This window comes from Parus major, chromosome 1, assembly GCF_001522545.3.
Source record: "Parus major isolate Abel chromosome 1, Parus_major1.1, whole genome shotgun sequence".
Lineage (NCBI taxonomy): Eukaryota > Metazoa > Chordata > Aves > Passeriformes > Paridae > Parus > Parus major.
The window spans coordinates 28,982,727-28,998,217 of record NC_031768.1 but is presented as its reverse complement, the minus strand read 5'-3'; the positions used below and the strand labels follow the sequence as shown (position 1 = coordinate 28,998,217).

General features: G+C 39.3%; 1 protein-coding gene across 1 annotated transcript; it reads right to left on the bottom strand.

The window, feature by feature from the left end:
- Nucleotides 1-3,848: 3,848 nt before the first annotated feature.
- On the bottom strand, nt 3,849-12,912 carry MFSD9 (major facilitator superfamily domain containing 9). The gene is given in 7 exon segments (XM_015642337.3): nt 3,849-6,669; nt 7,189-7,398; nt 7,806-7,935; nt 9,130-9,173; nt 10,450-10,537; nt 12,471-12,702; nt 12,704-12,912. Coding segments are annotated over 7 exon segments (1,698 nt in total). The 3' UTR covers nt 3,849-5,884.
- Between the last annotated feature and the right edge of the window lie 2,579 nt (nt 12,913-15,491).

Sequence of the window (15,491 nt, the reverse complement as noted above, 5' to 3'; positions counted from 1 at the left end):
TGCAAATCTCCTGGGACTTTGTGTCCTTGTGAGTTCCCTCTGCCTTCCTCACTTCTGCTATTCTTCCCACCCTTTTCAGGCTCTTTTCCACCACTGCTGAATCAGACCCTTGCCATGTCTGGGAACTGATTTCTGGGTCCTCTCCTTTTCAGTAGCAATGACAGCAGCAGGTGACACAGGCATTGTTCCAGTTAGCCCTTATCATTCAGCTCTTACTGTGGTTTGGGTCAGAGGTTTACCTTTGTCCTTTTTTCTTTTCTTTTCCTGCAAAGGAAAAACACGTGAGTACTTTTTTTGAGCCAGCAGAGGAGACACATGCTTCATGTTGTATCAGTGTCTGCTGGAGAATGAAATGCCCAATAAATCTGTCCTCGAGCACCATCTGATGGGGAAAGTCATGTATTGACTGAGGACAACGTTCCTGCTTTATCAAGGAAACCAGATCTTCAGCAGTGACTGGGAAATTTGCCAAAGACACACAGAAATATTTTGTTACCAGATGGACTCCCCAGTACACTGTAGTATAGATATTTTAGTGCATTTTTGATGAAGAAATCCCGGTTGTAGGGAGAACATGAGAATACAATTCCACTCTGAATTAGGGTTTTCAGGATTTCCCCTTCAGTTTCTGAGAGGCCTATAAAATGAAATAGGATAAGAAAGTAGGTATAACAAGGCCTGGAGGAGACAGACACCCAGTTACCTTTTTTAGGCAGATACTTTAAAAAAACCCCAAGAATAATTTGCCAAAAGAACTAAATTTTTAAGGGCAGTCCTACTTTGCACTAAAGTATAATGCAAATCCCACTGAAACCAGTTCAACAAAAGAAAACCTTGCTGCATAATAATTTAAAATTGTGAGAATATCCTTCTGTACTAAAGCCACATAGGAATCACATGGAAAAACAAAGTTAAAATTTTTGCCAAAATAACATGCCTGCTGTTATGAAGGGTATCTTGGGCTCTCTGGAAGCAAACACACTACACCCTGCACCAGCTTTTTCAAGAGCTGCCAAGTCCACCAATTCCAGACATCAGCTGACATTCTAAGAAATGCTTTAGCTGGTCACCATTTCCAGAATGGTCCAAGTTGTGTCAACATCCTCCAGCCCCTGAAGAAAAGATGAAAGATTTTGAAATTGGATGTTGGAATGATTTTTGTACCACAAGAGCTCTGATCCAATAAAAATATCCTTGTTAATGTGCATAAATATGACATCCTAATTGCCACAGGTTTTGTTTCAAAAAGTAATTTTTTGCCACAAAAAGGAAAAGAAATTCTAAATACTTCAGCTTACTTAATTTTTCATCTCTGAGACCTCCTATTTACTAGATATTTGACAGAATGGAAGACTGGTTCTTACTCTGTAGCACATCTCAAAAAAATAGTTCTTTGGTGTTGAGATAAAAAATAATTAAAAATTTGAATTAGTTTATCTTTGTAAATTAAAACAGAAGTTTTTCAAGACTTCCCTTTAAAATAAGCTGTATACTCTTGCATTTCTAAAAGCAGTCTGACCTCAATTACAATCATTTGATTCTCAAAGTTCAGGCTTCAGTACACTCTCAGAAGATTCATGATCTTACAAGATTCATGATCAGCTCTTTGTGAATTAATCTTCAATAGTATAGCAATAACAATGCAGGCAGGTCTTTGGTTTCCAAATGCCGAAGTGTCAGGCTATAAAGGATCATTTACCCAAGGGTATCCTACAACACTCATAACCATATTGGCACTGTCAGCACCCACAGAGGTTCCCAGGAGCAGGAATGTACCGGCACTACAGAGAACCTGAATTAATGAGCAAGCCAAATCATAAACAGCATTTGTCCTGTTGCTGCATTATCTGCTCAGTAATCAACTTGCTCTTGGAAGATGAGAATGGTACTGACCTCTGTGATGGTGCTGCAGAAGAAAGAAAACTAGACAAGAAATGGAAGTCTGCAGAACTGGTGAATTGGTTTTGCATGGCAATGTTTTGGTATTGGGGGGGATAGTTGTGGCTCCTCTGAGAAGCTGCCAGAAGCTTTCCCTTTGTCTGACCAACCCAATACCAGCTGGCTCCAAGATGGATCCACTGCTGGCCAAGGCCAGGACAATCAGTGTCTAACAACATATTAAAAAAGGAAAAAATAAGTTCTTTCACAGAAGCAGTTGTGGCCAGAGAAGAGACAAGCGAAACAACCCTGCAGCCACCAAGGTCAGTGCAGGAGGGGAGGAAGTGCTCCAGGCTGTGGAGCAGAGATTCCCCTGCAGGTTGTGCTGAAGACCATGGTGAGGCAGCTGTGCCCTGCAGTCCTTGGAGGTCCACAGGGAGTGGATATCCACCTGCAGCCTCAGGAGGACCCCATGTCACAGCAGGTGGATGTCCAAAAGAGGCTGTGAGCTCATGGGAAGCCCACACAGGAGCAGGCTCCTGGCAGGACCTGGACCCATGGAGAGAGGAGCCCACTGTAGAGCAGGTTTGCTGGCAGGACCTGTGACTTGGTGGGGAACTCACACTGGAGCAGTCTGTTCCTGAAGGACTGCACCCTGTGGAAAGGGACCCATGCTGGAGTGGTTAGTGAAGAACTGCAGCCCATGGGAAGGACTCACATCATAGAAGTCCATGGAGAATTACCTCCTGTAGGAGGGACACCACGCTGGAGCAGGGGAAGGACTCCTCTTTGAGCAGCATCAGAAACCATGTGTGATGAACTGACCGTCTCACTCATCTCCCTGCACTGCAGCAGGAGAGGAGGTAGAGCCTGGGAAGGAGGGAGGGGTAGCAGGAAGGTGTTTTTAGAATTTATTTTAATTCTTATTAGCCTGCTCTGATTTTGATTGGTAATAAATTCAATTATCTCCCCAAGTTGAGTCTATTTTTCTCATTACAGTTATCAATGAGCGATCTCTCCCTGACCTTGAGTCTTTTGTTAGATTTTCTCTCATTTTCCCTGCCCAGTTCCAGAGGGGTGTAGCTTTGGTGGGTACCTGGTGTGCAGCCAGGGTCAACCCCCCACAACTGGTATGTTTATAAAGGATCTCTTCAAAAGTGCACAGCTTACCCCAGCAGGAAAAAAAATCCCTTTGCTTCATCATTTAAAAGCAACAAAATCAGTATGTATATACAGCCTCTTCAACATGAGCTGATCAAAATCATCAGAGAAATCACTTACCAAAGGGAAAATTTTGAAGGGCAAAGACTAAAAAAACCCAATAAACCAAACCAAAACCTAACCCTTCCTACAGGCCCAGGAAAACCAACCCAAAATAAAGTAACAGCAAGCAAGAGAAAAATCTTAATTTGCAGTGGTTTGCTGGCAGAAATTGTTTTCCTTTAGTCCATATTCAGATCTGGTTTGTTACAGTCTCCTACAGAAGATACTACAACTGGATTCAAGGAACAGCTGAGTAATTCAGTAGTTTGCCCACTACATGGTAGCCAAAATTAGCTGCAACTGCTCCTCCCTCAACTTAAAAGGGGGAATCACATCTCTGTCTCTGCAGGAATGTCATTGACTCTTCACTCTCTGAACTTGCATGGTTATAGCAACTAAGAGGCAGCACCAAGGGTGCAAATGTGGTCTCCAGGCACCAGGAACACTAGCTTTAAGGACTTCATCTCAAAATTGCAGGCTTCTCAGTTTTATATGACTTCTTCTTTTTCATTCACTGCCAAGCCACTTCTTGGTTGAATCCTTGGTTCCTACACCCTTTATGAGAAATGCAGAGAAGTTCAAATTATTTTAACCATGGCTTGAGGAAAAAAAGTAAAGCATCCACACTTCATATTGACTTGAACATTTCTATTTTGTGCTGTAGCTTCAGCAGAGGAAGATGGGAAAGAAAACACAGCGACATGATGTATGTGGAATGTCACTTTATTTCTAGTCCTCAAGGAAAAAAAAATAGTGCAATTTTTCTGTACCTGTACAGAAAATAAATGTTTCTGTGGCACTTCAGGAATCATTTTGTCCTCCAAGAAGTAAAAATCTTCTGTAAAATGTGTTGCAATGTGTCCCCAAGACCATAGGCTTCCACAGATTTCTCAACTGTGAGGCTTTTATAACCAATATTCAGTAGGGTATGTATTAGGATAGATGTTCACAAAGATTAAATCAGTGCAGCAATTTAGAAGGGTAAATGTTATGTTACATCATATAATCAACAAGTATTGGAAAAATTACTAAATCACTCATATATATTAATTTTTGAAGCTTTTTTTTCAACCCTTTTCCTTAACCCCTTGCTAGAGATGCAAAACAGAATTCCCTTACTTACAGAAGCATGGTTTTAGGTCAAGAAAAAACAAACAAACAAACAAACAAAAAAGAACAACAACAAAAACAAACCAAAAAACCAAAAACTTAAAAGATGGAAAGAAAGAAAATAAGAAATTTAGAGCAATAATGTTTTGGGCATCTACCGAGAAAGGCAAGAGAAGATAAGAGACTTGGAAATGGCTCAAGTTCCTAGGGAGAAATGAAACACATAATACTGTAATAAAGAACTCTGAGGATATGTACTGAAATCACAGTAGGAATAAGACACTGATTATGTCAATAAATAAAATTAAAACAATTCAGAGTTCCATATATGAATTCCTATGGTGCTGCCACTGGAATCACAGAGGTTTCAAAAAGTATTTGAATGCTAGTAGGCAGTGGAAAAAGGTAAAGAAGAAAATGAAAATAAAAAAGGTGAGCACCATTGATGACTCACCTGAAGCAGGAAGAGTGTTTGCACTGATGTATTCCAGGAGATAACTAAATTGTATAAAAACCCCCCAACCAAACACTCACATAGCTGACTTTGTACCTTCATCAAGTAATATAATGAAGATCATAGAGAACATTATCAGAGCCAAATACACTTTTCCCATGTTTCATATGAAATACAAACAATGCTGACTGGCAAGTAATGAGCTTGAACAGTAAATAGCACAGGAATGCTACAACTCTGTTCAGCTAAGCCATGCACACAGATGAGGACTAAAACACCAACAAACCCGTATTTCTCTTGTCACCAAAGTGTCATTTATGCCTGAGATGAGACAGGATGCATTAATCCAGATCCTTGAACTACTGCTAGATGCTCCTTTACACTTTTTACAGTCATTTGAGAGAATTAAGAAGGAAATTTTTCTTAAAATGAGGGTAGAAAGTTGCACAGGAAATAAAGAAATTATGACATAGTTCCTCAGTAGAAACTATTACTAAACAGAAGCCACCAGTTCAAATTTCGATAAAGCTTAAATTCAGCCTCAGTATCAGTCCGAATGGTCTTGTATTAATCTCAGATTAGGTCTTCTAGTACATGAAGTTAGCACATACCCAATTCTGTTACTTGGGAAAGACCAGGAATCAGCAGGGGTTGCATGATTACCCCAAAGTGCCTAACCATGGTCTGCAGAAAGTTTTGTGGACAAAATATGCTACACAAAAATCACATAAGCAAACATCCTATTATATAAACTACTGTCACAAAAGACAAAAGGAAACAGACCACAGCATAAGAAATTAAGGCCAAACAAATTCTCCTTCTGATTAAATAACAAAAATTCACATTTAATTACCCTTTTTTAACCATCTTTCAATCTAAACACTGTTTCAAAAATGAGTTACACGGATTTGTGCGTTTCCTGGCATTCTTTTTTTCCCCTCTAGAAAGGTTAAAAATCCATTTAAAAAATCACAACCAGGGCAATGTAGTAACATCTGCCCTCTTAGAATTGTCCTAGTGGTACCTGTTAGAATAACATCTGTCTACACTTAAATCCCTGCAGCAGAAATACATATATAGACTTGCTAACATGGGAACATGATGTGCTTTAAAACTCATGTAATTATTGTACAAGCCTGGCAGATGAAAATACATCTGTGCAATCCAAGATTTTGACTACTAATCTTTTAACTTCACACTTCCACGACTACAGTATTTTTGTTTGTTTGCATTCATTATCACAATAGCAACTAATGCTAGTCCCACAGCTAGACTTGGAGGGCCACAAGGACTGAACTCCTGAGCAATTCCAGAAAGGAGTGGGGCAATAATACGTCCCACTGATGTCACTGACTGTCCAACACCTAGGAGTGTACCGCTGGCCTCGTTCCCACCAACGGTCAGTTCCAGATCAATGATACAGGTACGGCCTATAGTAGTGGAGAAGGCCAAGAACGTGGAGGACAAAATGACCATCCACATGCTCAGTGCTGAAGCATACAGGAGAATCAGCACGCAGGTAAAAGTGCTGGAGTGCAACAAAAGTCTGTAAGTGTTGTGATGATAGAGTCTCGTTATTGGTCCGAGCAGACAACCAGCCAGGACTCCAAGTGCACTGCTATAGCTCATTAGGTATCCAGCAAACAAGGGTTTCACCCCAAATCTCTCCTCCAAGGCCAGAGTAAAATTACTATAGTACAGCAGGATAGCAACAGACATCAGGAACCGCACTAAAAATACATCCCACAAATTAGAGCACGCAATTCCTTTAATCTTCTTCAGCACTGTTGCAGCTTGGATCCATGGAGACTGGAAAAAACTACTGTTTGTCACAGTTCTACTAGTTGCCGATTTCAGGTGAAGGTCATGATTTGATTTTGCTGAGAAACTGTTTGTTCCTTTGTCTTGGCAACGGCCCCTACTGCTAGTGTTTTCTTCACTCCAGGGTAACATCCAGACAAGACCTATATAGATCAAGAAATTAGTTGATTTCATTCAACTGCATCAACTTTACATGGAAGACATTAGTTTGATTATAACAATTTAAAAAAAATACTTCAACATACTTAAAAAAATTTGCAAATATTAAGTCTAGTGTTATTCATAGTATCGGTTCAATTTTAAATGCAGTGAAAGCAAGAAAAGAAAGCACTGAAATGCCACACTCACACCATATAAACAAATCTAATGGCTAAAGCCAAAATTCTGATTTCTAGTCTTTGTCTTTGGGCACATCAAAAACTCCTATTTGTGTCTGAATGTAAAAGAGATATATGCAAAACAAAGGAGAAGCACCTGGAGGATAACTGTTTCAAAATTCCCATCCTTCCACACAAGTTCAAATTCAAACAGCAGTATTGGCATACAAAGCATTTATGCCTTAGATGATAAACACACTGTGAACTCAAGGTATTACAGATGGTTTAAAAGGACAAAATGAGGAATGAAGAGACCCAAGATGCAAAATGTGACATGTAACTTACCACCATTCAGAAGGAAGATAGAGGCACAGATGAAGGATGTTTGGTAAAAGCCACCTTCGAACTCTGCAAGGTAGCCACCAACAACAGGTCCCAGAATGAAGCCCACACTGGAGGCTGCATTGAAGCGCCCCATTACTAAAGGGCGATCCCTCTCTGAAACCAGGTCAGACAGCAGGGCTTTAGAGATGGAAAGTGTGTGTTTGAAAATACCTGCAACAAAATATAAACAAATCATCAAACATGTATTTTTCAGTCCAAAAAAAAGACAGAAGCTATCTCCACAACAATGGTCCAAATAACAATGGTCCAAAATGGTATGATCTATATTTTTAAAGCTCCATTAATCACAAATTTTTTCAGTGCTAGAGTGAGCAGCCTTGTGGGGTTTAGATGCCTGGTGGGTTAAACCTCAACATTTCAAATTATTTTCAGGAAAAAAATCATGAGAATTCTTGCTCTGTAGAGACTTTTCCAACACTAAGTTTCAGTTGGTGCTACTGGGTGATGATGCTATGTAGTTTATGGATGGATATCCATAAACCATGATTTCTCCCATAGTAATTCTCAGGCTGAAACTACACAGAATTTAAACTGCAAAATGCCAAGTGTTTACATACCTACAGGGACTCTAGAAATAGCAAACAGGAACACTGTGGTGGAATTTCCAAGGAGGAAGTAACCCAGTGCACTGAGAAGAATACAAGCAAGCAGGGAATACCGTCTTCCTACTATATCACTCCAGCAGCCCTTTCACAAAGGAGGAAAGAAAGATTAACTTTTTATAATGGTAAGCTATGTGCAGTGATCAATCAATACGTCTACATTAAATTGAGAAAAGAGGCCAAAGGACTGTCAATGAAAGCCTAATAATCTTATTACACAACATTCCTAAGTGCTCAAAATCTGGAAGTCACAAGCAGAGTTCTGCCTGGCTGGCAGGCCACCTGCCAAAACTGTGATTCCACTTAATGTTGTGTATAGAGCCTTTTTTAATAAAAAAATCTCTTTTTTAGAAAGACAGTTCTGCAATAAATACCACAAAACATTATCAGTAGAAGTCTTCTAACAGCCTTACCATAACCAACCCCAAATATTTGCTTGCATCACTAAGGCTGCTATGTATTAGAGACTTGTTTAAGGTCCTAAAAGCAATAATCTTGGCTATAAAGAGTTTGTCATCTGAGCACAGACAGGTAAGAAGTAGTTTGCAGAGGGCAAACAGAAAACTTGCATTTATCATATTTATAAATCAGCTTGATTCCCAAGAGGAAATACCTTTTTAAGAAAGTAGACAATGGTTTTGCACTTCATAGAAAATGCCACAAAATTATAGCAGGAAATTATCTCAGGTGTCCTGCATAACAAACCCCGAAACACTTCTTTTATGAAACTTTCTCATAATCTGTTCTCTTCAAAACTAGAAAACTAGTGCCAGGGTAACATTAGGATATTAAAAAAATCAATAGCTAATAGAAAACCAACCAAACAGCAAAGATGCAATGATTAATTTATACCATACAATAAATTACAAGGCACTGCTCATTAAGGGAAAGCAAACCAGATCACAGAAAAGCTGACTCATGAGAGTCATGAGACTTATGACTCATCAGACTGCTTTTTGGATAGGCTACTGCTCTATTAGCACCAACACTAGAGGAGACAACCCTGTGTAACTCAGTACTGTATCTGAGCCCAAATCTGTATTCCAGTTTTTGTCTAAAAATTGTATTCTGTTTGGGTCTGAAAAACCTGTCAATTCCCCATAAACAAAACCGCCGTTTCTCACACAAACTGAAAATTGGTTCCTCCAACGAAAATGCTTCCATGAACACTTCATGCATTTTCAAAATGTCAAGAAATGCTATTATTAACCCCACCCTTTTTCCCCCCTACAATCCACAGAAATACCAATATGCTCTGGAATGCAATATTAGAACTCACCACAAATGTGCTGGAAAATAGCTGCATTACACCATAGAGAGATCCTAAAATAAACAAAATAGCAGTGTTAAAAATTAAGCTTTTTTTTTTTAATGAAAACTTCACAAAATTTTAAATGATGAAAAATGGGAAATCATGAAAACAGTTTACTAGAAGAATGGGAAGAGGGAGCAAGACAAACCAAGGGTGGAGTTTAGCATTTAATAAAGGAAATATTTTCAGAGAATGACAAAATAAAAAAAGTGCTGAAAAGTTGCAACACTATGTAAATTATATTGCTTTGTATGGTGTACTGAACAAAACAGATCTTGGCATTTATAACTGCTTTCTCAAAATCAGGAGAGAATTTCCCTACTGGAAAGGACTTTCCACTTGGTGCTTCAGTTTACTACAAGGCATCACTTAAGCCTTGAAGAAAACACAGATCCTACTTTCTCATTTTGGAGGCTAGGAGTTTAGCAGCATTTAGTGATAGAAGAGAAGGAACAAAGAGAAGCAGAGAGAAACATCTGTCAGACTTTCATGTATAAGAATACACCTCAAACCTATCTTTTTTCTAATGTTAAAAATCAAAGCAGACTGTTGAAATGAAAACGTATTTCTGACTAGCTGCTTCTTAAAGTAATACTGTCAACTCAGTGTAGCAGAATTATTTCACACAAAGTGTTAAATACAAAAGCAAAGTAATAAAAACTGAATAACAGCTTCCATGTCTGGGAAAAAAGAATATATTGTATCACTCCAAACCATAAACAATACCATAAAAGGTACTTTAAAGCCACAGAACTTACCTTAGCATTAAATACTTTAAGATAAAATTCCAAATCTTCAGAATTTCCTTGTAAACACTTGTAAAAGTGAATAAATATTTTGCCAAGACAGCTGTAAGGATTTTAATCAAACTGGGAACAATCATGGACATTGGAAAGCTTTGGAGAAGCAGCTGCAGAAGTACTGTTTGCAAAGCGTAAATAACAATAAAATTACAAGGAATACCTCTGGATCCCTAAGCTAAGCTGTGAATTCTTGGATGCTGAAAAAGTAGCTGTACAAATGCTTCTGCAAGACTTCCTTGCGCTTTCCAATTGTGCTCTTTCCCAAGCACGTGTTTTTGGCTACTGTCAGTTTTGGCTACTGCCTGAGTTTGGACAGGTCTCTGGGTCTAACACAGTATGGCTGCCCTTACAGTTTAACTTGGAAATTGTCTTTACTTTTTATTATGCTATTAGCAAGGAAGAATTATGCTACAATGTCCAATTTGCAGTTAGGCAAAATCCAGGCCTTATCTTACTCTTTCGTAAATCAAGTACTGCAACTCACCTATGATTCCAGCCACAGTATGACTTGCTCCTAGAGATTTGATATGAAGATTCATTAAAGGAACAACCATGCTCACTCCAAATAAGTCCTGCAACCAAGACAGGAAAAGTTTTAGTAACTTACACAAAAAGACAATAGAAACATGGCTTAACAACAGTCAACATTACAAATAATTTTTTTTTAAAAATGAATTTTCTCCATATCAACACAAGGCTAAAAGACAATTTTTCATATTACAAAACGCATGAACTGAAAGATAAAGTATTGCCTTACAAAGGAGTTAAACCTATGAAAACATCAATTCTCTCCCCCACTCTAGATACAATCAAAAAAAATATATATTTCAACATTAAGTATTTCCTTAATATATATTAAACTTTAACAAGAAAAGTACTTCATACCAGTGCTTTAAATTCAAAGTGGTCTAATTTCAATCACTTAAAAATACTTCTCATTTGCGCAAAGAATGTATATTTTGAAAAACAGTATTTTAACCCAACCACAGTGGGAAAGAAGATACAATAGATCTAAACCTACTTACAGCCTGCCTTTGTGTATAGCTTAAGAAATGTGACAAGAAAGAAACTTGAAAAAAAAAAAAAAGAATAAAGGCAAAGCATAATTGAAAAACATTTTGTAAGAGGAGGGTAAAGGACACTGCCCATCCTGAGAAGTACAAGGATCTCCTACTCGTTCCTTTTGCTTTATTACTATTTGTTAAACTTACCACATTGACCCAGCAGTTCTTTCAGTACTACTACAATCTGGCACAGCATCCAGAGTCCCTTGGAAATCTATTGGAGCAAGCTCACCTTTCATTACTGACTGCTTGAACTGAACTAGACTACCTCAAGGACTGATTAACTGTACCAATGTGTGTCACTAAGTGAATTCTCACAGTCTGTCATTAATTATTTTTTGATGGCTGAAATTGAGGCTTACAAGGTTAGAATCATTAAATACATTAGCATGAACAGCATGAACACTTGCAAATATCTTCAGTAATATAACCTTAGGTGTCATCTGTGAACCTGAAGAGAGGTTCAGTGACCTTGTTCAGGTCATCAGTGGAGACATTAAAAAGTACAAGTCTCAGACTACACCCTGGCAGTACTCGACTGTCACATGCATGCAGGTAGAGCAAGACCCCCTAGCCACTATCCTCTGATGGGTAGTTATGTCACATTCCATCTGCAATTCCTTTAGTGGAGTGATAGATACGCTGTATTTATTTGTCTGGCCACAGGAAGTTTGCATCACCACAACCTCTAAAACGACACTCGGTTGATTTTCTTGTGTGCTCCAGCTCAGTGTCAACAAGCTATTTCGGGGCTGGAGAACCACAGCGCTTAAAAGTCAGTTAAACGGAGCAAAGTTCTCATCCATGTTTCCCTGGGATATTTGCTCCAGGACACAAACCAACTGGGTTGTTTCTATTGCCCAAACTAAAAGTAGGTATGACACTATCTTGACATTTCACAGTGAAAAACTGTAGTCATTTTGTATTCATTTCCCAAACCATCACTTTAAATTTCAAATTAATTAAATGGCACTTTCCTGAGGCTCAGGAATCTCTACAGAATATGAACTTTTTAAAAAGTCTGTTCTTTCAAAAACAGACTTTTTTTTTAAAAAAAAAAACCAACAAAAAGAACAAAACAAACAACCTCTTAATTTTAGGGGCTTTTTTGGGGTAAATTTACGGGAACCACGGGTATTTCAAGGAAACAGGGAGCAGCTCTCTTATGAGCACCAAGGCAAGACTCAGCTTTTCGGGTGCTGCGCTATTCCATGGCACTCACAGGACAAAAATCCGACCCGTGTATCGAACTGCGGGCTGTTTACACAGGTAAAACAGCACAGCCGCTACACACCACCAGCGCCACAAACACTGGCGCTCCCAAGGAGCAGCGATGCACCCCCGAACCCAGCAGCCTTGGCCCGGAAAGGAGCAGATTCCCGCTCCCGGCGCGGCCGCCAGCCGCAGGCCGCGCGGGGCGGGCCCCACGGCCGCCGCTTACCAGGAATCCCACCGCGTAGAGGCACCGCACGAAGCGGGCGGACGCGGCCGGGCTCCCCGCGACCCTCCGGCCTCCACCACCCTCATCCTCCTCCTCCTCCATGAGGGCGGCGGCGCCGGGCCTGCGCAGTGCCCTCGGCGCGGCGGAAACGGAGAGGCGGTGGCAGCGGCGGCGGGGGAGAGCCTCGGGTGTGCTTTGTTTGGCCCGGTAGCCTTCGTGTGTCCTCTTCCAGGCGAAGATGAGGAAGAGTACGGCTCCCTGCCGAGCTGTCCGGATCCCTGCTTCCACCCTCCCACACACACCTCTGTAGGACTTTGCCCTTCCTGCCTCTTGCGTGTTTGTACGGGAGAAAATTCGTAACCCGTCCCCTTGCGGCCTGAGGCTCTGTGGAAGGCAGGAGTAGCCAGGTGGGGCCGAGGGGCTTTGGAAACAAATATGCCATAGGAGCTCGGTCATGGATCCCCTGCACAGTTCTTGTGGTTACTGTAGAAAGAAGGCTTTTTGGCCCTTGCACCTCCGAAGCTACCTATCCAAATGGAAAGCGGCCGTCTCCCAGCGCTGCTGCTGTTCCTCGGCCACCTGCCGGGCTCAGCCCGCTGCCTGCATCAAGTGTTTCTGGCAGAAGAGTTTTCCTGCCTTGTTACTTGGCTTCTGGTGGTGGTGCTGAGCCAAGGGAGAAGGGCATCCCTCTTTCTGCTTAGCAGGTTCACTGCTTTGCTGCGTTTTTGTTAAAAGTCGGGGATAGCTGGAATTTTTGACGACTAGTATGTTATAATGCATTTGCATCCAAAGCAGTGAAACTTCCTAAATCTTTCAGATGCACTGGTGGAAATGATTGTCACATGCAAATTGTGACCACCCAACTTTATGTTGGAATCAGAGATGCTCTTTTATATAGTTGTTTGGTCAGGGATCAGTAAAACTTCTGCAGTTTTAAATACTTCTAAAAATGCACAAGGGAACAGGAGATGCTTTAATATGTTTTTAATTATCAGTAAGAAGAAACTTTTGAAAAATGTTGATGACTTACATTTTAAAAGTTAGCATGAGTTATAAAGTTTGAGAAAGATCATTCAATAACTGACAATAGCTTTATTGAAATAATAATAATAATAGTTTATTATATGAACAAAAGTTTTTTAGAACTTTAGTTCTATCTTCATGTTTTCAGAAGAAATAAATATTCAACAACCTCAACCTCAACAGGGTTGAGGATCTTTTACAGATCTATGTCACAAAAAAAGAAAAAGGGGAATTTGGTTTTACTTACAATTATTAAAAATTAAGCTAAAAACCCTCAAAACACCAAAACTGTAAAGAAGGACATATTTCTAGATAAGCAGCTTATTTATAAGATATGAAAGCAAAACTTAACTTAGTATCTGCATAGGGACAAAGATGTTATCGGAGTCCAGACAAGAATAACTCAGTTGTTTAATGTCCCGGTGGCTGTGATGTTTTCGTGTTGAGCTAACCAATATATCCTATTAATTTATCTCTTTGAGGCAACTTTGAATAACAAATTCTCTCAGCAAGGTTTTTAAAATTCTGGATACAACACTAATGGAGATCAGTTGCACACAATTTCTCTGAAATCGACAAAATGGTGACAAGATGCTGAAATATTAGAGCATCCTGGGAATTGCCGCTACATTGTCTGCTCAATATTGTGCTAATTTTATCCTTGATCATTTTAACTGATAGAAGAAATGGAAAGTGCCTGAAAATTTATTAGAAGAATCTATTAAAGAGGTGGGTGATTAAAAGATGTTGCAAGGGGTAAGGTATTTTTCCTGTGGTCTAAGGGACATTGACTTCTATGCAAACACTGAGCCAAACTGAAATTTTTAAGGTTTTATGTGTTAGTCTCTGCCATAAGTTTCTGAAACCAGTTAGCTATTCTGTATTTTTTTCAGGTTCTGAAGATCAGAATGATCGAATATGATGGGACAAAGTGTTGCACGCAGGAATATTGAATTCCTGGCAGTGACAAACCTTAGGTTTTGTATGTTATTTCAAGCTATCTCCATGCACAATGACTTGTAAAGCAGAGAATAACTAAACTTTATGACACCAATGCAAGCTGTTCATGGAAAAAAGCAAGCAGAGAACACATAGGTGTCTCTTCCTTTAACAGATCTCTTACTGCTTTTTTCCTGGCAAACTTGTTCATATTGTTAAAGAATTGTGAATCTTACATGCTTACAAAATTTGCATAATATATAAGAAAAAGGCATAATATATAGTGATGAACAAATATCTCTGTTACTTTTGCACTGAAGGCAGATGATTTCAGCTGCATCATGGTTCCCACTCATGTTCTGTAATTGTGATTACAAATTTTAAGATAAAGGCTCCCAAATAAAGAAATCTTAAGATAAATGTTCTCAAATAAAGTGGTTTTATGACTGATAAGGGAATTGACTAGCAATTAAAGGAATGAAATACAATGAAGACCATTTATCAGAGTCCTAAGGAAAATAGACCTAGTCTAATACCTTTGGGAGCAGAATTACACAGTTGGTTGTTTAAAATGATATTTTCAATATAGTACACTTACATTACTTTAAGGTGTTTGACTTGTTACTGGATGATTCTTAAAAACAAGGACACAATAGTTACTCAGAGTGCCCAGCAGCATGTGTGTTCAGAAATGCCTAGATGATACTCTTATTTCTATCTTTTTTTTTTTTCTGTGACCTGGTAGTAGCAATTTAATAAAATTTTTTAATTTTATGGATAATGCTAGAACCAGGAAGAATATGCAGACTATTGTCTGACATAATCAGGCTACTGTGTTTCCATTTTATGTAAGTAATATGAGTGTGAAGTGCATTATGCTAGAAACAAGGCATGAGGAGGTGCTTGTTGTGACAGTGATTATGAGATGAACTTGGTAGTCCTAGTACTCAACCAGTAAGTTTTTATTGCTATTTTTGCCCCCCACTAGAAAGTGCCCATCTTTTGATAAGAAATAGTGGAACCAGAAGTAATAAAGTAAGAAAGCTTTATTATATTGGT